The sequence below is a fragment of the Mauremys mutica genome, chromosome 1, assembly GCF_020497125.1.
Source record: "Mauremys mutica isolate MM-2020 ecotype Southern chromosome 1, ASM2049712v1, whole genome shotgun sequence".
NCBI lineage: Eukaryota > Metazoa > Chordata > Testudines > Geoemydidae > Mauremys > Mauremys mutica.
The window spans coordinates 263481395-263502647 of NC_059072.1; the positions used below are offsets into that span (position 1 = coordinate 263481395).

Below are 21253 nucleotides of genomic sequence, written 5' to 3' on the forward strand. Positions count from 1 at the left end.
CTAGATTAGCAAAACTCCTTACTGTAGCCTGCAAATAAATATTATTAGTTAATCATGTTTATTGTGATTGTGCCTGCAGGCTAACCAGGAGTGGGGGCCCCACTGCACCAGACACTGGAGAAACACAGAGAAATAATGATTTCTGCCCCCCAAAAGTTTACAGTCTAAACCAGGGGTGGGCAAACTTTTCTGAAACTGTATGGAGGGCCAGGTAGGTAAGCCTGTGCCTCCCCAAACAGCCTGGCCTCCACCCCCTATCTGTCCCCTCCCACTTCCCACCCCCTGACTACCCCCCTCAGAACCTCTGACCCATCCAACCCCTCCTTCTCCTTGTCCCCTGACTGCCCCCTTCCAGGACCTCCCACCCCTAACTGCCCCCCCAGGGCTCCACCCCCTATCCAACCCCCCTGCTCCCTGTCCCTGGAATATCCCAACCTCTATCCACAATCCTGCCCCCTGACAGGCCCACCAGGACTCCCACGCCTATCCAACCACCCTCTGTTCCCTGACAGGCCCCCCCTGGGACTTCCTGCCCCTTACTCAACCCCCCCGCTCCTCGCCCTTTTCTCATGCCGCTCAGAGCATGAGGACTGGAAGCCATGCTGCCCGGATGGAGCCAGCCACGCCACTGCGCTGCCCGGCAGGAGCTCGCAGCCCTGTCACCCAGAGCACTGGAGGCACAGCGAGCTGAGGCTGTGGGGGAGTGGGGACAACAGGGGAGGGACTGGGGGCTGGCCTCCCGGCTGGGAGATCAAGGGCCGGGCAGGACGATCCCATAGGCTGTAGTTTACCCACCTCTGGTCTAAACAGACAAGACAGACACAGGATGGAGAAAGGGATAGAACACAAGCAGAGTGAGCAATGTAATGGCAGCAAATAGCATGGTAGGCTGTCTATGCTACAGCAGCTACAGCGACACAGCTGCACAGATGCAGCTGTGCTGCTGCAGCATCTCTGGTGAAGATGCTCTAAGCCGACAGAAGTGAGCTCTCCAGTCAGCTTAATAACTCCCACCTCTGCAAGAGGCAGTAGCTATGTCAGCAGGAGAAGCTGCTTGCTGATAATAGTGCTGTCCACACCGGCACGCAGGTCAGTGTAATTTATGTCGCTCAGAGATGTGGATTATTCACAGCCCGAGCGACGTAAGTTATCCCAAAGTAATTTGTAGTATAGACATAGTCTTAGTTCCATATTTTTTAAGGGTGTGTTTGTGGGGGGGAGGGATTGTATTGCTTAGAAGGGAATTGGCTAAGCATGAAGGAAGGTGACATGGGGAAAGATGTAGAATGAAGCTGAGATGGAGTAATTTGGGAAAGTGGGAGGGCTGGAGCCAGGCCCACTGACGGAAATTCCAGGCCCCAGGGCCAAGGCTGTTCCTGGAGGGGTGGGGCCCAGGGCGGAAGTGACAAATCTGTCACTTCCAGGACCGCCTGCTCTGGCCAATCGCGCTGGCCCTCGGGGCCCCCCAAAGCACAGGGCCCGGAGTGGTCTCATGCGCCTAGGAGCCTTGCGGCCCGCCCAGGCAATTTAAAAGGGCCCGGGGCTCCCCACCACCACTTCTGAGGCAGCGGCGGCGGCCGGGGCCCCCTGGACTGTTTTAAATTGCCCGGACCCCTGGGCAATTGCCCCCTTTGCACCCCAGTTGGCGGGTCTGGCTGGAGCAAACAGCACGGGGCAGAGAAAGTCCAGTCAGAACTGTAGAGCATGCCGTGAATGTGCAAAAGTCCCTGCTTTGCCTGCTGCTTCTCCTCCTACAGGTTGGAGGGGAGGCAGGACATGGGCCAGCCCCATGTGCGAGGGGCGGAAAAGAGGGGCAGGGATTTGGCCAGACCCACACACAGGGGAGGGTGGAGGGATTGGGTGAGCGGCTTGGACCAGCACCATATAGTGTCCCATTTTCCCTTTGGGAAATATGGTCACCCTAGGAGTGTGCTGGTGGTGAGGGTTGCTCCAGCTGGGCCATATTTTTCAACACCTCCTGTCCCCCGGTGCCATAGTCCCTGCTCTATATGCATACTTTGGCTCCATGTGCATACTTTCACGTAATCCACTACACTATGCCATGTCGTCCAGCAGTGGCTAATAGTAATTTAAAGGTAATTCCGTTGCAAAATTGAGGTGCAATTTTCCTCAGCCCACAGAAATTATAATGTGACACAGATGAGTAGGCTCCGAAATCCCATTAATGGTGCAGAGTAAGAACGGCTGAGAAATGGCTCCCTTTAATGTTTGGTAATTCCTATAGTCATTGGGAGCTGCTGGAAGTGGTGTGGGCCGAGAGACTTACTGGCCGCTGCTTCCAGCAGCTCCCATTGGCCTGGAGCGGCGAACCGCAGCCAGTGGGAGCCTTGACCGGCCGGACCTGCGAACACGGCAGGCACGAACAAACCAGCCCGGCCCACCAGAGGCTTTCCCTACACAAGCGGCCTCTCATGTTTGGGAAACACTGGTGTAACAGATTCTGCTGTTGCTTGGAAGAGCTAACTCCACACCTGAGTTTAATTTAAATTTGTACAACTTGGCTTAACTGTAGTTAGAACTGTTAAACAGCTGGGTAATGGTAAGTCTACAGAAAAACAAAACCTGTGGGAGCGAGTCTCAGAGCCTGCGTCAACGGACTTGGGCTTGCCAGGCTTCCACTATGGAGCAAAAACTATTAGGGTAGACATTCCCACTCGGGCTGGAGCCCAGGCTCTGACATCCAGCGAGGAGGGTGATCTCGGCGCCTGGGCTCCAGCCTAGGCCTGAATGTCTACACTGATATTTTTAGCCCTGTTGTGTGAGCCGTCTCACCTTAAAGTCTATGAGTCTGACACCAGGACTCTGAGACTCCCTGCTGCATGTTTTTTTGTTTTGGATTTGCAGGGTAGATGTACCCTGAATAAGATTTCCTTCTCCTCCTCTTAGTGGCTTTTTCCTGAAGATATTTTCTTTGTCTTTCCTTTTGGCCTGTGAACTTAGTGCTGCTGACCTATTTTTCCTTGACACTGACCTTTGCAAACATAGAACATGGTGTTATCTACAAGCTGATGAAGCGTGGTTGCCTGAGTAGAAGTGATCGAGTGAGACAGACCAGTTTGCTTACAGTTTTCTGAGAAAAATCTCTTCCCTATAGCACAAGGAAACATTGCCTATAATGCACACAAGCCCTGTTATTGTTGTCTTATGGTATGTCTGCACTGCAATGTAAGCCCAGGGTTACTGTGACTTGAGTCAGATGACCCATGTTAGGAATCCTAGGCTTGAACATCTACACTGCATTCTAACCCTATGTTAAGAATTTTCTGAACTGTGCTCAAACCTAGGACTCTGGCATCCACACTGCAGTGCGGAGATCTGAGTCAAAGTAACCACATCCCAGAGTCCCACTCTAGCCCTAGGACAGTGGTGCCCTGTGGGAAACTTTACTGCTCACCCTGTATGTTACCAGGAAGCAGCTTACTTTGCAAAAGGCTTGGTTGGTTCACTTGCCACTGCAAACACAAGGAGGCTCTCTGGCAGTGTGCTTGCAGATCAGTGATCAGACCAGAATGGGTAATTGGGAAGACTATAAGGGCAGGAAACAGGAAGCAAGGGACAGCAAAGGAGAGACTCAGAAGGAGACTCAGAGGGTAAGCCTGGGCTGGGAAGTGATGGCTGCAGGGAAGCCTACCCTTGCTGTAAGCCAGCATTGCAGGGTATTACTATGTAAGAGAGGAATAAATACACACTTTGGTGTGAGAGAGAGAGAGAAACAGCCCAGTGTGTGTTTGTGACTGTGAATCTATCTGAACTAGTTGGGCAGTGAGGTTTGTTCGGGGAGATTTTGGCAAACCAGTAAAGTGCCTAAACCACTATTGTGTGTTACTAACAGTAGTCAAGTTAGCAGGCCAATACTGAACCATTCTTGCTTACTGCTAAAAGTAGCTAAGTCAACAGGTTGTAAATTGGTCATGCAGCGGCCTCAGTGTAACCACACAGGAGGGGGGGGGGTTTCGGGTGCCACAGACAGGGCAGCTTGACCCCGCGCCCTTCCTGCTAAGAGGGTTAAAATTGCTGATGAATATATTTTAGAAAAACAAGAAGTCTGTTTATATGTGCCCCCGGGAATTTTTTTCAGGGCCCAAAGGCATGGACACTCTGAAAAAAAATATCTCTGGTTAATTGGCAATCATAAGGTGTCTGACCTTTTAACCCTGCTTGCTTAGCAAGTTTTCTTTAAGGGATATGTCATTGTATTACTAATGTATAAATAAGGGGGAAAAGTTTGAGGTATTTGGACTTATCAGGAGGGGCTCTTCAGGGACGCTCCCTCTGGATGCATCTTCGGATCCCCACCGGCAGACAGAAGCCTGGCCAGCTGAAGCCTGTCACGGTGCCACTCAAAAGCCACACTCAGCTTCGGTAATTATCGAGGGTTGAGGGTGTTTTACTAACCTGTTGTGGACGTGTGTAAGTGCTTGAGACTAAGTAAAGTTTAGCTTTAAGTTAAGTGAAAGCACTCTCATGTTGTCCTGTTTGTGCCATCGGTCGGACAGCCGTGTCTCCCTTGATTTATTTCCTGATACCACCTCGCACAGAGTAAGAGTTACTGAGAGCTTTGGGTTAAAAGAACCTTGGGTAACAAGGTTCACCGTGTGGCAACAGAGGCACCTTGTGAAACATTTACACTGCAGTGTAGACATACCCATAGGCTATGTGTCAGTCTCACTCAGACCAGAAATCCTTAGTCAGATCATATAAATGAGTCAAGAGATGTTCTGGTTGGTGTTTACACTGCAACTTTAAAATGATTTCTCTCTGCAACAGTTAAAGTCCTGGAAAAAACTAGGTGATGACCTTTTTTTTTTGTGTGGTCTCAGAAGGAGACAGGATACCTCAGGTGAATGATGAAGATTCTGACTGCATTTTTTTTTTTTAGTTAGACATGCGTGCAAGCCAAAAACCTGTGACAGTTCAGATCGACATTCAAACTTTGCAAATCTGATCCATCTCTAATATTTTTAAACTTTATTTTTCTTCCATTCCTCAAGACAGTCACCACTTTTCCCGCAATTCTTATGAAATTTTGTTGCTGTAGATACGGCATATGAATGCCAGGCAGGCAGAATTGTGAGTTCTACCCTCAAATATTACTTGTCCTTCAAAGCTGCTTCCCCAAGCCTTTCATGTTCTCTCACATCATAGAATCATAGCCATGCATAATAGTGGATTCTGTCTTAGGAACTGAAGGTATCATTTATCTAATCAGGGCTAATTTATTTGGAAGTCAAACTGGATAGCCTATGAATATATCAGAGTCCTACACCAGAGTCTTATAGAGTTTTACAATGAGGGTCATGTGTAATGGTAATTGATTTCATGACACACAATCACTCATTGATGATTTTGAGTGCTTGGTGTTGATCAGAAAAATGGAAGAACAAAATAAACATTGCCCTGTGTATATATCACTTGTGATGTGATGATACAGTTTATATATGGATGGTGTGAAAATTTTTGTGTGTATGTATGAAGTTTTCCCCACTTGTTCCACTTTTTTCAAATAGGTTCGCAGTTGGCATCCTTGTTTGGTCTTGCAAACAGTAAGTTTGTGGAAGTGGTGAATACATGCATTGCCTTTCCCATAAAACACCATTCAATCTAATCTAGCTATCATATTTTAATGTGATCATCAGCATGACTGCTGGCTGTTGCAAACAAAGTAGCCCTTTTTTATTATGAAACAGGATAGTTTTTGTAAGCTAAGTGGCTATATATTCTGTTTCAATCTGGAGACAGGGTGAAGGCAAATTCAGGTTGCAGTCAATACCATCTTTAATACAGGGGAATCTTTCCAATAATCTTTGCCAGTTTCTGTCATATGTAGGTTGTGTCTTTGTTATACATGACCTTATTTCAGAAACAGATAAATGTACATGAACAAAAGAATCACATTCACATCACTGATAGTTATAATCCTAGCCTAATTAGAGAATTGATTTACAATACATTTATTTTGTCTAAATTTAGTTGATAGTTATATTTCCTTAGACGACAAATTTCTGATATGAAATTCAAGAGCTAGTAACTGTAGTATGTAACCTATCACTGAAATCAGCCTCTGTGCCAGATGACTGGAAGGTAGCTAATGTAATGCTGATTTTTAAAATGGGCTCCAGATGACATCCTGGCCATTACAGGTTGGTAAACCTAACTTCAGTGCCTGATAAATTGGTAGAAACTGTGTGTCTGATCATTCTGTTCTTTGTTGGGGAAGAGTCATGATTTGTTGGGGGAGAATCAATCATGGCTTTTTTAAAGGAAAAATCATGCCTCACCAATCTAGTAGAATTCTTTGAGGAAATTAACAAGGATGTAGCTATCTAAGGGTCAGCCAGTTAATATAGTGTATTTGGATTTTAAAAAAGCCTTTGATGAAGTCTTTCATTAAAGTCTCTTAAGAAAAGTGAGTAGCTACGAGATAAGAGGGAAGGTCCTCTCATGGATCAGTAACTAATTGAAAGATAAGAAACAAAGGGTAGTAAGTGTTCAGTTGTCATAATAGAGATGGAATTAATGGTGGGATCCCCAAAGAGTCTGTAATGGGACCTGTGCTGTTCAACATATTCATTAATGAGCTGGAAAATGGGGTGAACAATGAAGTGGAAAAAATTGCAGATAATACAAAATTATTCAAGGTAGTTAAGTCCAAAGCAGACTCCAAGGAGTTATGGGGGGATCTCACAGAACTGAGTGACTAGGCAACAAAATGATAGATGAAATTCAATGCTGATAAGTGCAAAGCAATACACATTGGAAAGAATAATCCCAACTATACATATACAGTAATGGGTTCCAAATTAGCTGGTCCCTCCCAAGAAAGAGATCTTGGAGTCACTGTGGATAGTTCTCTGAAAATATCCACTCAATGCGTAGCAGCAGTCAAAAAGGCTAACAGTATGTTAGGAACTATTAGGAAAGGGATAGAAAATAACACAGAAAATTTCATAATGCCCCTATGTAAATCCGTGGTGTGCCCACACCTTGAATACTGTGTGCACTTCTGTTCTCCCCATGTCAAAAAGGATATAGTGGCACTGGAAAAGGTTCAGAGAAGGGCACCAAAGATTACCTAGGGTATGGAATGGCTTCTATATGAGGAGAGACTAAAAAGATTAGGACTGTTCATCTTAGAAAAGAGATGACTAAGTGGGGGCTATCACAGAGGTCTATAAAATCATGAATGGTGTGGAAAAAGTGAATACCAATATAAAAAAAAACCCAACAGTCACCCAATGAAATTAATAGGCAGCTGGTTTAATACAAACAAGAGGATGTACTTTTTGCACACAACACAGAACTAACCAGTGGAACTCATTGCCTTGACCAATGTACAACTGGGTCAAAAAAGAACTGGATAAATTCATGGAGGACAGGTCCGTCAATGGCTATTAGCCAGGATGATCAGAGATGCAACCCCATGCTTGGGGCACCCCTACACCTCTGACTACCAGAAGCCGGATGGATCAGTCCATAATTGCCCTGTTATGTACACTTCCCCTGAAGCTCTGGTATGCGCCACTGTTGGAGACTGGGCAACATGGACTATGGTCTAACCCAGTATGGCAGCTCTTATGTACTTTAAATAGTGATATTTATGTCATCAGGTCTTTTTAAAAGAATGAAAATTAACAGAAGACAGTGGTTTAAATGTATATCCTGACACCCCTTCTAGACCTGGCACTTCCTGTCTTAGTTTCCTGGGCTTTTGTCCCAAGGGAGGGGAAGATTGTCCATTGGCTAAGGCACTGATCTAGGACATAAGAGGCCTGGTTTCAATTCCCTGCTCTGCCATGGACTTCCTGTGTGTGACTTTGGGCAGGTCATTTAGCCAGTCTGTGCTTCAGTTGCCCATCTGTACAATGAGGATAGTAATGCTTCCCTACCTCACAGGGCTGTTGTGAGGATAAATGCGTTAATGATTGTGAAGCTTTTTGAAATCTACTGATGAAAAACATTATATAAGAAATAAGTTTTATTATTATTTGTCCAAATAGACACCAGTGCTTGTTATCTTAAGCAATTTCAATATCCATGTGGCAGATTACTTGTGTAGTTTAACTCAGAATCTCCTGACCAATAGAACAACCATTGGATTATCTGTAATTTTCTCTGACTAATAAAATCCAGTAGGGAAGTACTGGGTCCATTGCTGATGACTGATCAATTCCCTATTGGAGTCCAGGGTGCCAGCTTCTCTCAAAGGAGTGGTAGTTAGGCTCTTGCTTGAAGACGTAAGCTCTGAATGTTGGCAGTTTCACCAGTTATTGCTTTGTCTCTAACCTTCTCTTTTTGGGTGAAGTCATTAAGTCATTAAGAAGCAGCAAGGCAATTCTGAACCTATGGGAATCTTCCTATTGCTTCAATATCTTACAGTCCAGCTGACAGCTTTGGGCACAGAATGAAAGTTCTGCCTATCTCACTTGTTCATGATTCCTTGTTCAGAAGTTGTGTCTTCATGCTGTTAGGCATCAGCTCAGGAAAGTACATAAGTGCTTTCCTGATTAGGGATGGACTACTGAATTAGGCCTATGACCCTTCCAGCAGTTGAGGTGTCAGTGAACCTCACTGAGATAGATGAGAATCCTATTGAATGATTTGTCCCTTTTCTTTTACAGATGTACTGCAATATTTCACTGTACCAAGCATTCTCTTCTGTGGAGTCCTATGTATTCTCTCACCTCTGGTTTAATGTTCAGGATACCACCAGGGGAGATAGGGAGACAATTTGAGCAATGATGCCCTTAGCATGTAGCTTTAGATTTCTCTTTCATTTGAGCCCAGATGGTTTTTACTTTCCCCCTGAATAACCAAGCTCTGAACTTGGATGAGAGCAAAAAAAAACTTGGATTGAAGCTTTGTCCAGACTGGATGTTGGTGATGCTGGTGAGGGTGGCGTTTTTCAGGAGGTTCACCAATTCTTTATAATAAAGACTATTGCAACTTCCTCGTCTCTGGCCTTACTAAATCCTATCCTGGTCCACTTATATCTGCTCAAATGCTAGTGGAAAGATCTTTTCCTGGCTCACCACTTTGACCATGTCACCCCCACCCCCCTTTGTGTCTCTCCACTGAATCCACTTTATTCACTGCATCAGATACAAGCTACTTGTCTTCATTGTTAAGGGCCTTCTCAGTCTATTTCCCATTATACTTATAATCTCTTATACGGTATCAAGATGTCAAACCCATCTTCACTCCACAAAAGATGCCTGTCTTGATTGCCCATAGTAAAAAAAAGTCAATAAAGACATTAACATTTTCTCCTGTGCCAGACCTTATGCCTGGGAGGGGCTGCAAAATTGCCTCATTGCCCTCCTTCATATCCCTCCAAAAACTCGTCTCTACCATGATGCCTACAAAAAACTCAGCAGTGGTTGGGCAGGTGATTTTTCTCTGACTGCTACTTTTCATGCTGACCAGCATCTTCTCATTGTTTCTTTGTGCTCCTCCCCCACCCCTGCAATTTCTTTAAACTGTCTGTTGGCTATAGCCTTACATGTAGAGTACAAGCAAGCTCTTCAGGGCAGAGCCTGTATCTTTGTTATGCGTGAGCATACAGTGCCTACCACCGTGGGGCCAGGGCATCTATGTGCCGCTATAATACAAATTAATAACAATTTGTACTTTGCACTTGCATTCCTCTGAAGATCTCAAAGAGCTTTAACAAGGCACTGATTTGCCTAAGGCCACACAGCAAGTCGCGTCAGTGTCGAGAATAGAATGCAGGTCTCCTGAATCCAAGCAGTTTGCAGTTTCTATTTAGTTTCAGAGTAGCAGCCGTGTTAGTCTGTATCCGCAAAAAGAACAGGAATACTTGTGGCACCTTAGAGACTAACAAATTTATTGAATCTATTTCCCCATGTTAAGTATCCTCACACCTTCTTGTCAAGCTGTCTGTAATGGGCCATCTTGATTATCACTACAAAAGTTTTTTCTCTTAATTAATTAGCCTCTTAGAGTTGGTAGGGCAACTCCCACCTTTTCATGTTCTCTGTATGTGTATATATATTTCCTTACTATATGTTCCATTCTATGCATCTGATGAAGTGGGCTGTAGCCCACGAGAGCTTATGCTCTAATAAATTTGTTAGTCTCTAAGGTGCCACAAGTATTCCTGTTCTTTCTATTTAGTTACAAAGTTGTCAATCACCATAATACCTAAAAGCCTAGTTAGGAATGTGTGACACTCCCTAGGGGTGCCCAGCGTTGTGAGGCACCTCAATACTACTGGTCCTTAGCATGCCTGAAACCACCAGCCTCTGGCAGCACAAGTACTGCCTTCCAGCCCCCCACAGGCCTCTCTCTGTCTGTACAGGTATCAACAGGCACACACCAACCCCCGAATACTCAGGGAATTCCCTGCAGTGTCCAGCCCCTTATCCACTGACCACTCACAGAATTACCAGGCTGCTATTCACAAAGGAAGGGTATACACCAGTGTGCAAAATTCAACTCGAGACCAGCACTTTGCTTAACACTACACTAACATACTGAGATATATTGATAGTGAGAACAAGACTACATTTATTATTAAAGAATAGCTATTCAAGAAATAATGAGTAATAATATTGGAAACAAGTGGTTACATGTAGAACAAAATCATAACATGCTTTCTAAAGCCTAAGCTTAAAAGATTAACCTCATGCCTAAAAACAAAACAACAACAAAAAAGGAAAGAAAAAAAAAAGACCCCTCACTCAAAGGTCTCTTCAGCATTTTTCAGCCAAGCCTGGTTCAGATCCCTTTTTCATGAAGCAAAAGCATTGTCCTTTTTCTTCCTAGGTGAAGGGGAGCAACAGGTGGCAAAGATACATGTACTGGTTTGTAATACAGAAAACAAATGGTAGTGTTTTCTGGTGGTTTAGGTTTATAGGGACGCAGGATATTGGGGAGGGAGGCAGTGTGTGGGGTCGTGTTATTTATTTAAACAAAGGAAACAGCATGCATATTCAAGAAAGTGATTGGTAGGGTTATGTAGGCACTTCAGCCCAGATCCTCAAAGGTATTTTGGCTCCTAACTTCCATTGGGCCTTCCTGACTATCTTCCTTTGTTGTTCCAGCAGCCTAGAAAAATTACTAAGTTGATACAAATAGTATGTTGAATGTGTTTAATAGTGTTTAATAGTCATTTCCTCTTGCACTTCAACCTGTCTTTTGTTTTGCCTTTGCTTCTCCTTGTCTGTGACTTGGAATCACTGGAAGAAGAAGGGAGGGCATCACAAACAGCTACCTTGTAAATTCTTGGAATGGCTTGATTGAAGCCTGGACTCCTGCGTTTATCGTTTCTACATGCTGGTACAAATGTACCACTCTGTAAATGGCTGGGAAAGAAATGTTAGTGATAGAAGGATGTTAGTCGTCTGCCTAACAGATAAGACTTTTCATAGCCTGTAAACCATTATTTATTGACTATGGACACCACAACTATTAGAATTAAAGGGCTCAGTTGCACAACCATCTCCCATACTAACCCCAGTGTGTTATTGGAGGGAAAAATAAGGAAAAACTCTCACCACCAGCCATGGCTCTTTTGGGATATGCTCTAATTTTTACCCTTTCTCCCACAGGAACTTTTTACACCGGAGTGCAAGTTTAAGGAGTCCGTTTATGAAAATTATTATGTAATCTACTCATCCATGCTCTACAGACAACAAGAGTCGGGTAGGGCCTGGTTCCTGGGGCTTAATAAGGAAGGGCAGGTCATGAAAGGAAACAGAGTGAAGAAAACAAAACCAGCAGCTCATTTTCTACCCAAGCCATTGGAAGGTGAGCTTTGGGCCATCACAGCCAGATATGCTGAAATTTTAAAACATCTCTTCCTTTAAGATGGTGATACCACAAAAGAAGGGGGAATGGGTCCTATCGTATCACTTCAGAATGCACTTGGCACACACCCACTGGCCATTCCATATGGCAATTGCTAGGATTCATGAGTGTTTTGTGCTTCACTAGAGCAGGGCTGGCTCTAGGCACCAGCACTCCAAGCATGTGCTTGGGTTGGCACTTTCCAAGGGACAGCACTCCGGCCTCCTTTTTTTTTTTTTTGCTTGGGACTGGAAAAAGCCAGGAGCCAGCCTTGGCCAGAGCCCTGCCACTGGAGAGCCAGAGCATCATCCCCTGGAGCTGAGCCTGGGCTGCGGCGGCGAGAGGGGCTCCCAGAGTGTGTGAGGAGCCGGGGAGGGAGGGAAGCGGGGCCCGGGATGCAGGGAGGGAGGCAGGGTCCTGCTGCTGCCACCGCTGCTGCTCTGAGTCTCTCCAGGGTGGCACGGCGTTTCCCCACCCAAGTGGGCTGTGCAGGGCACTGCCGGGCTGGGCAGGGGGCCAGATCCCGGCTCGTGTGCTGATGGGGTGAGTGGCTGGGCAGCCTGAGCTGCCCCCTTCTGCCCCCGGACCCAGCCCGCCACTCACCTCCCCTGCCTCAGCCTCACACTGCTTGCAGCTCCTCTGCCTCAGCCCCACAGCACCAGGGGCGGGGAGAGGCAGAGGCTGGCTCTGAGCGTGGCAACCGGGGATACTGCCCTGCAGGGGGATCCCCGCAGCTCGGGCACCTGGGGGGTCAGTGTCCATCCTCTTGGCTCTGCCTACACGGGGCTGGGGAAGCAACTATCAGCGCCTGCCCCTCTCAGCCCTTGCACCTCCCATCCCGCTCGCAGCCTCTTCACTTGTACCTCCCCCCATCGCTCCTTCGCTGCACCCCTTCCCCTTGTACTCTCCCTTCACCCGCTCCTCTCCCCTTGTACCCTCCCCCAGCCCTCTCCTCCCGCACCTCCCCCTTCCCCTGCATCTCTTCTACTGCAACCCTCCTGATACCCCCTCTCCTCCTCTGCGAGTACATCACACCCCGCTGCTCTGCCAGTGTAGAGCCCCCAAGCACCCCCACACCCGCTCCGCTGCCTGAACCCTCTTTACTAGATCCCCATCCCTTTCCAGGTGTGAGGGTTAGTCCCTATGCCTTCCATGTGCATTTGGAGCACTAAAGATGGGGTTGCGGGGGATGGGGGGGGCGAGATTTATACTAAAGTGAAATAGGAGAAATGGTTTGATCCCCACTGCAAGTGTAAACGGGGATTGCTGTGGTGAATGAGGAGATCATGTTAGGGGGCGGGGGAGCCCAGGGCTGGGGCGGCAGGGGATACGGGTGGGGGAGGGCACCTGTGGGGGGGGGGAGCCCAAGGCTGGGGTGAGGGTCAGCCAAAAACTTTTTGCTTGGGGCGGAAAAAACCTAGAGCTGGCCCTGCACCACAGTGTGTCCGAGAAAGGGCATATGTAAAATGCTCTTTCATGGAATTAAGAGGTTATTTTATTAGAAGAAAACCTATCTTTAAAAAGTATTGTGCTGCTTTTTAAAATATTCTTCTGATAGAAGCAAAAAGTTGGTGTCAGTATTGCAGTGAGAAAATATTTCTTTCATGAACCAGCATGAGTGGCTCTGAACAATAATGTATACTTAAGGAAATTGGAGTTATGAATGGCATGGAGGAAATGTCAGCGTTCCAATTTAAGAGCATCTTAACACAAAACTCAAAGGTCTTATTATAGACTAAATCAAACTGCGCTATTGAGTCAGCTGATGTATTGTGCACCTTTATGTATGTCAGCTATTCTGCTAGGTTAGGAAAGGGGAACAACAAATAATATCTTTAGTCATGCTAACCTTGTATATTAAAATGATGTTGCATAATCTGGCAAAATGTGTTAATTTTTTGTCTTGAATATAGAATTGTCTATTTGTCCTATTCATTCTACAAGACTTTTTCACCTGGGCTTTTTTTGTCGGTTTTGTCCTATTTGCACTCCAGATCTCATTCACTTTGATCCAGATTGTTGCTCATCGCCTCAGTAATGCTGAAAAGTGTCTCATTAGTTAACATCTTAAAAGAAGCCCCACACTTTTCTGAGTAATGATTTTGTCAGCAGTGTCATGTTTTTTAACATTACAATTATCTGAGAATTACAAGGTGTGGAAGGTTTTGAGGAATTTCAAATCTAAATCATGTGTTAAATGGGTTAGGACTCTCTTTATGTAATGAAAATCTAACAGGCCTAGGTGACTGGCTTTAATATCACATCTTAGTTTACGCTGATTTGTTGTTTTTTTTCCCTATACTTCACAGTTCAAGTGGTCTTTAAAACTTTCCCAGTGTTTCAACAAGACTTGCACTATATGTGTTAGCCCCTATATATGAACTTAAAGTTATGTAGTTTTGGACTTTTATTGGGAAAAATGCCAGAATATTTTTAAAAAGCAATCACAGCACATACAGCTTAGGGAAGATGTGTTTTTTTCCCACTAGCGTAATTAATATTTGTATGGTCAGACTCTTTATTAAAAGAGTTTAGGTAAGGCTTAGAAACAACTTATTTTATGTTGTCCAAAAGAGTCATCAAAGACAACAGCTATACTATGTAATTCTTTTACTTTATATTGTTATCACATGGTGCTTAACTTCATATTTTTGTAGGTCACATTGGTATTTCATCCTGTTCCTAATTAATCAGCAAACAGAAGTGTCCTAAAAACAATTATGGGTGTGCACTCTAAAGACATAGATCATCCCCATCTCTAGAGAAGAAATTTAATTTCAAACTTTCAAAAGCCATAAAAAGATTTAGATTATGTCATTGCAAATGTTAGAACAAGTTAAGTACTTGATTAGTTAATGATGTTATGGGCCTTTCATATCTATTATGAAACTTCTGTACATTGAAGATCAAGGTCAGTGCTTTGATGCTATTGCCTCCTATTTTAATTAGTCCAGGGAAGAAGGGATTGTTCTCTCACATGGTTTCTTCAAGATCTTTTGTGTGATTAATTCTTTTGACTGCTTGACATCTCTTTTTTAACATTGCTGTGATATAAATAAATGCTGCTCCGAAGTTATGTGTAAGTAAAATATTACCTGATTCAGTGATGTGGAAAATGAAATTGAATTATCTAACAGTGTTCATCATGAAGGCAGCTCAGTGCAGGTACTTTGTAACTGAACGTGTTTATTTTCCTCAAGCGATTTAAAATTGTTAGGACCCTAGTGAATCCCAGTGTGCTATTCTTAATTCTTCCATAAATTCAGTTAATAATTTAGTTTTAGAGTTTTCTGCATTTCAAAATTCCAGCAAAGATCAGTGACTATGGAATGTTTCTTGGCCATGTATTACAAGACATCTTAGGAAAAAAGAAAGAAACAAATACTAGCTGAACAGTGGCTGTTTTGTGTGCTGTCTGGAGCCATCCTAAACACTTCACCAGTAGAGATGAATAAACCCCAAGTTTTGTCTAATCTCATCATGTTTTAATTTTATATGAACACTCTATAAGATGTATTTTTGTGACTACATCAGTGAACCATTTATGGGGGGAAATAAATGCCACCTATTAACCAGGCTGTGAGAGGAATTTGAAAAATTAAATAATGATTGATTAGATGATTTTCCTTTATGAAAGTTAAAGTTCTTGATTCTAATATCATCATTCTAGTTTTTGACGCTTAAAATAAGATCCTTATGGCATTTGATAAAGAAATAACTTAATGATGTACACCAGTAAATATCAAGAATCCTTAAAATGTAAGCAGAAAACTCAGTTTTGACTATTGAACTATTTTGTAATAAGACTGTGCAAAGCCTAAGGGGTTTTGCTGCACAGCTCATTCTTCCATATTGTACAAATTGAGATAGAACAATTGCTTTTCATTTCTGAAGCTTCTATAAACAAGTCACATTATCCATTTAAAAACAAAGGGACAATTTCCTATTGTGCATGTAAGTCAGAGGTGATGGAGAAAGAGAGATACTTGGACTGCGTGCAAAAAAATATTAGTGGCTTAAAATAGACAGACAGTCCCTTTCAAAGTAGCTAATCTCCTTCACACAAAGAGGAAGAGATAGACTATTAAAACTCTTGTTCTCATAAGGGTGATATAAAAATATGCTCAAAAAATTATTTGGGGTAAGTTCTATGGCCTGTATTATACAGTAGGTCACAGAGGGCCCTTCTGGCCTTGGAATCTATGAACATGAATCCTACTGATGTTTTTTTCCCTTCTTCCTTTAGTTGCCATGTATCGAGAACCATCCTTGCATGATGTTGGAGAAACAGTGCCAAAGGCTGGGGTAACTCCAAGCAAAAGCACAAGTGCATCTGCAATAATGAATGGAGGCAAACCAGTTAACAAGAGTAAGACGACATAGCCAGATCCTCACAGGTGTTGTGACTTATTGAGCCCTGAGTACAGTTGAGCAATTTATCCTTGCCGGACTCTGCTACTTCGGTGTCTGTGGATCAGCTTGAGGCAAGTGAATACTTGCTCTTTGCTGTTTCTGAACTAAATTGTTGCAAGTGGATAAATCTCAACATGTAGCTCCTCCCACAACAAGAAGACACCTGGATAACCAGCTAAACTCAGACCATGGAATGCCCTACCAGATATGGAATGCCTTTTTAATATCTTTTCTGTGACTGTGACACTTCATGTGAATGACATACTTCACAAGTACACTTGATACCTTGCCTGCTGACAGTTACCCATAATCCCTTTTTGAGTCCAGATTCAGCGAAATCCATGTGTTTAAGTTCTATTTTGTAGCACACAGATAATATCAAGTAATTTCTAGTTAGATGCTGTAAACCTGTGCTATTATGGATTTCTCTTCTCCCCTTTTTTTTACAAGGCTGCTTGCTCCACTGTCTGTGACCTTTTGCAGGGATTGTGTTTCTCTACAATTTAAATGTTGCAGGTGGCTTAGTTCTGAAAGCAATCAGGGAATCAGGAAGCCTTCAAAAACCTACTATTATGAATTATATCTATGAAGACTAGGGTCATTGTCTCTGACTTAGAATATGGATAAATGTGAATACACTTTAGTAACAGATACCATGCTCCTGAGGCTGGCATTACTGTGGTGGGAAAAGTGTCAAACACGACCAGTAGGAAGTTTTTTGAGACTAGTGTTTGACATCCCCCTATAGTTTCTTTTTGTGTGTGTGTTTTATACATATCACAGGCTTACTGGTAATGGTAACATTTGCCTTGCCCAGCGAGCCAGACCCACTCATTTTTGGGAAAGTGGGTCCAAAGAACTATGTAGGCCTTGTAGGCCTGAATTAAGGCTCATTTTTCACCTCCTAATCCTCATTCTTTGAAAAACAGTAATTAAGACTAACAAGAATTGTGCTACCTAAATCCAGTTCAGATCTAACCTTTTCCTGTTTTTAATTAACTGAATTGAATGCCATCATTATTTTGGTTGTTCTCCACCCAGGAAAGCACGGGCAAGGATGATGTGTTAAGGGTAGTTATAAATTATACTTTAATATTTTTGGTATTCATTTTTTTTAAACTGGGTCTATTAGAAAACATTTAATTTTTTTTTAACTCAGCATGCAGAGTCCAGGCCTATGTATTTCACCCCATAACCCAGTACATACCTCTAACCCACCTTTTTAGGCTATTCCCACCAAACTGCTAGATAAACGGTGCCTTGCCTTGCTTTCTGTATGCTATACATTCTACTACATGAAACTAGAGGAAAGCAAACCCATTATGAGATTGAGTCCTTGGATCATGTTCAATTGCTTCATGAGAAATACTGGTGATGCTTCACTGGTGTCAGTTAACTGTCATGAAACCAATTGAGAAAAAAATAAAATGGGTAATAAGCTTTAGACAATACAACAAAGATGCCATTATAGTGTTAATACTGTAGGTAATGAGTTTCAAATATTTAGTTGCATACTTTCAAAAGACTGAAATAAGGCTATTCTGTGTGTGCTTAATAGGCATTTGCTTCTCAGAAAGGGTGACAAGGACCAAACTGTACCTGAGTTTTGGCAAACTGTGTGTGACAACCCTCTATTGGCCTCTTGCTGTTATCGTCATGTTTAAGGGGGACAAACTTCATCCTTCCCTTTTGAGCAATTGTATTTACTGAAAAAAATAATTTTCTCATGGCACTACACAGAGCTCTGTGACAGGCCAGCAGTTGTTTCAAATTCCTGGCCTGTTTAGCTGCATACCGATTAACTCTTTATGCTTATACAGTTTTCATATGGGGGTTCCGTTTTAATAAGTAACAGCATATTGTTCAAGTAGGTTATTGTAATGCTGCTGTGGGTCTTGACAGTTTAGGGTTCCTTGTTTATATACCGTGTAAAACAGACAAAGTTTGGGTCTTTTTAAAGAGCCGAGTGAAGCATATCAAGTGAAGTTTGGTTTGTAAGTATTTATGCATTTAAACAAAGACAAAGCTACTTCAATGCTGTGACAAAATGTGCATAAAGTAACTTTTGGCCCAGACCATCCCCTCACCTAGTGGCTTTAAAAGAGAAAATCTCCATGAGATACCCCTTGTGGTGAGCCTCCCATCTCATCCCACTAGGACGGGTGGGACTTGTGTGCCCCCTGCCTCCCAAACAAAAAAAGCTATGAAGCCTCCCCCTGGTGCATCAGTAGGAGGCCAGGACTACCAACGTAGAGCTCTGCCCTGTCTCTCTGGTAGTGTCCTGGCATTGGAGCCTCACTGACCTCCCCGTCCCCCTCACTTCTGCTGTAGCGCCTCTTGGGATTGGGAAGGGAGTTGTGCAGAGAAGCTGCGTTATCTTTTGTGTCTAATGTTCACAGGGCTGGTGAGGGAGCCGATGTGCATTCTTGCCCTGTCCCACTCAGGCTCCAGCCTGCCCAACTTGGACCCTGGGCTGCACAGAGGTGGCTCTGCAGGGTCTGGAGGGTGAGACAGTGCCATAGAACTGCCTGAGGTATGCACTGAGGATGTAGAGAGCACAAGCTGGTCCTTTAAATTTCAGTTCTCTGGGACTGGTGTCCCAAGGCCATATACATTACCATTTTCAACATTAAACCCTACATCTCAGGCAGCTATTTCTCTGCCAACCAGCTGACTAGTTACAATTAAGGCTGAATTTATTTTTGTAAATGACTAGTATGTACCGTAAATGTATCACCAGTTTTATTTTTGTTTACATGGGTTGTCTGTAAGGGTGTTTAATCCTGTGAATGGATGTCTTAAAACAATTTCTTCTAAAGTCTGTTTAAACGTAGAGCACAGGGGTCTTTGTTATTTGTGCTTTGGTTACGCCTTTAATTTTGTCTCTTGTCTCATCTGTTGCATGGGAAGAGGATGGCAATGATGAACTGCATGTAGTAGGCTATGCGTATCAAGAACTGTTGGTATGTATTACTAAATTTACATACATATATGCAAAGAGTTTGTTTGCATTGTACAGTTTGTGTTTATTATCATTTGTTGTATACACAGAGGCAACATATTGAATAAAATATTTATATGAAGGCATATTGAAAAACAAAACAACTTTATCTAACAAACAGAATGTGCAAAATACCATTGCACTGGCCACAATATAGTGAAACCATGTAGATAGGTTGGCAAACTCAATTCTCCCCCTTTACCATGCCAAAGAGAATTTTAGCTCCTTGATATATTACCTCTCCTGCTGTTTTCCAGGATAAGACTTCACCATTTTGTTCCCTCTAAAATTAATTTTGCTCTTAAGTGAAAACTATTTTCAACTGTCTGTTACTACTAAAGTACTGTATAGTAAACCTGATGAATTAATTTATATTTACAGATTTTGTGTTTTGTATTTCCATGTACAGCAATGTATGCGACTCTACAGTATGCCAGAATTTTTGCATGCTGTGTTTTGTATTGCTCCTTCCTTTCTTTTTATTTAATCCCAGTGAGCCTGGTTTGCACAGTGATCCAAAAAAGAAATCCCAATCTCTTCACTATCTCACTAATGCACAGGTATGTTAATAATGCAGATGAGCATTATCTTTTCATTTTCCCTCTAAAACAAAAAGTTCATTTTTATTTCAGCAACAATTTTATCAAAATATCAGTCACGCATACATACACACAAAATCCAGTTCTCGGTAGTTATTTACAAATTGAACAAAGCACTATTAAAAAGTGTTATCTAGATGCACATGAACCCTTACCAGCTTGATCGTGTTTATGAAAAACTATAGTAGCTTCTACAGAAAGATCACAAGTGCTTTCTAGCTCACTTAACACCTCTTTTGCTTCTTCAAGCAATGCTCAAATCAACATGTTTATGTATTGTCATTTTTTCATCCATATGATTTGTATAACAAAAATAACCCACAAAAGAATAAAAGGACCTTCTTTCGCAATGTATTTACCTGAAATAATCTTGTAAAGCTCATAACTGTTTACACACAGAGGGACAAATTCTCTGCTGCTGTAATGTTATAGCAGTCAATCGAGTAGACAGAGAGTTTGGCCCATGCATTAAAGGTGTGTCTTGCTGAGCCATCTCTTCTATGGTACAAAGTAGAAATATTCAACTCCATTCAGGTTAGAAAAAGTAGGAAAATTAGACACAGTAAAGCTATTATAGTTTTGTTTAAATGCCTCTTTGGATAAATTCGTGATCTGTGCAATACATTTCAAGATTTTTTTCAGGATGTCTAATGCAAATGGTATGATTTATTTTTTTAAATGTAATAAAATCTTTGTTCTAGAGCCTAGTCATAGAAATATTCAACTTAGCTTTATTCATCCCCAGACTATAGTATGAAATATAATTTAGATGTAAAGTGAGTCGCCATTCCAGGAAGGAGGAGGGCAGATCATCAAAAAGACCAAGCCAGAGACATGATTAAATCTCCAGCTCCAAGCCTCTGAAAGAGAGCTTGACCCTTTCTCCTTCCAGTAATCCTTTCCCTTTGCTAAATCATTGATACAAGCAAGACAGTGAATAGCAAGTTGATGTCTGAAACCCGAGAAGATGTTATATAGAGTGGCCACAATCCTGCAAAGTGCCGAGAGTGCTCAGAAGTAGTACTCAGCACTTTTCAGATGGTGCCCTTTTTATCACAAGAATGGAGAACTGTGTATGTGTCAGTATCAAACTCCCCACTTATCTAACCAGCTTTCTCTTTCTGTAATTACTGTTTGCCCAAGACCTGGAAGCAGTAACATAATTAATATATGTGAATTAGATGGGAAATATTTTTCACTCCCTCACACCTCTTTTTACTTTTACAATTTAGGCAGACAGTATTTTCACATACATGGAACAATAATATTTATCTTCAAGTCTTATTTTTATAGCAAGGGAATAAGCTGCATAGAAGATGTACTGAGACTCATCACTGGTTTCATCAGTATGGGAAAAAAGATGTTCAAGCCACACACACACACACACACAAAAAGAACAAAAAATGGAAAA

At 42.8% G+C, this 21253-nt stretch overlaps 1 protein-coding gene across 1 annotated transcript in view; it reads left to right on the plus strand.

The window, feature by feature from the left end:
• FGF14 (fibroblast growth factor 14) overlaps window positions 1-21253 on the plus strand; it is a 239196-nt gene that overhangs the window by 191156 nt on the left and 26787 nt on the right. The window contains exons 4-6 of the mRNA XM_045008672.1: window positions 11592-11790; window positions 16076-16198; window positions 19153-19205. Of these exons, the coding sequence (XP_044864607.1) occupies window positions 11592-11790; window positions 16076-16198; window positions 19153-19205 (375 nt within the window). The remainder of the gene's footprint in view (window positions 1-11591; window positions 11791-16075; window positions 16199-19152; window positions 19206-21253) is intronic.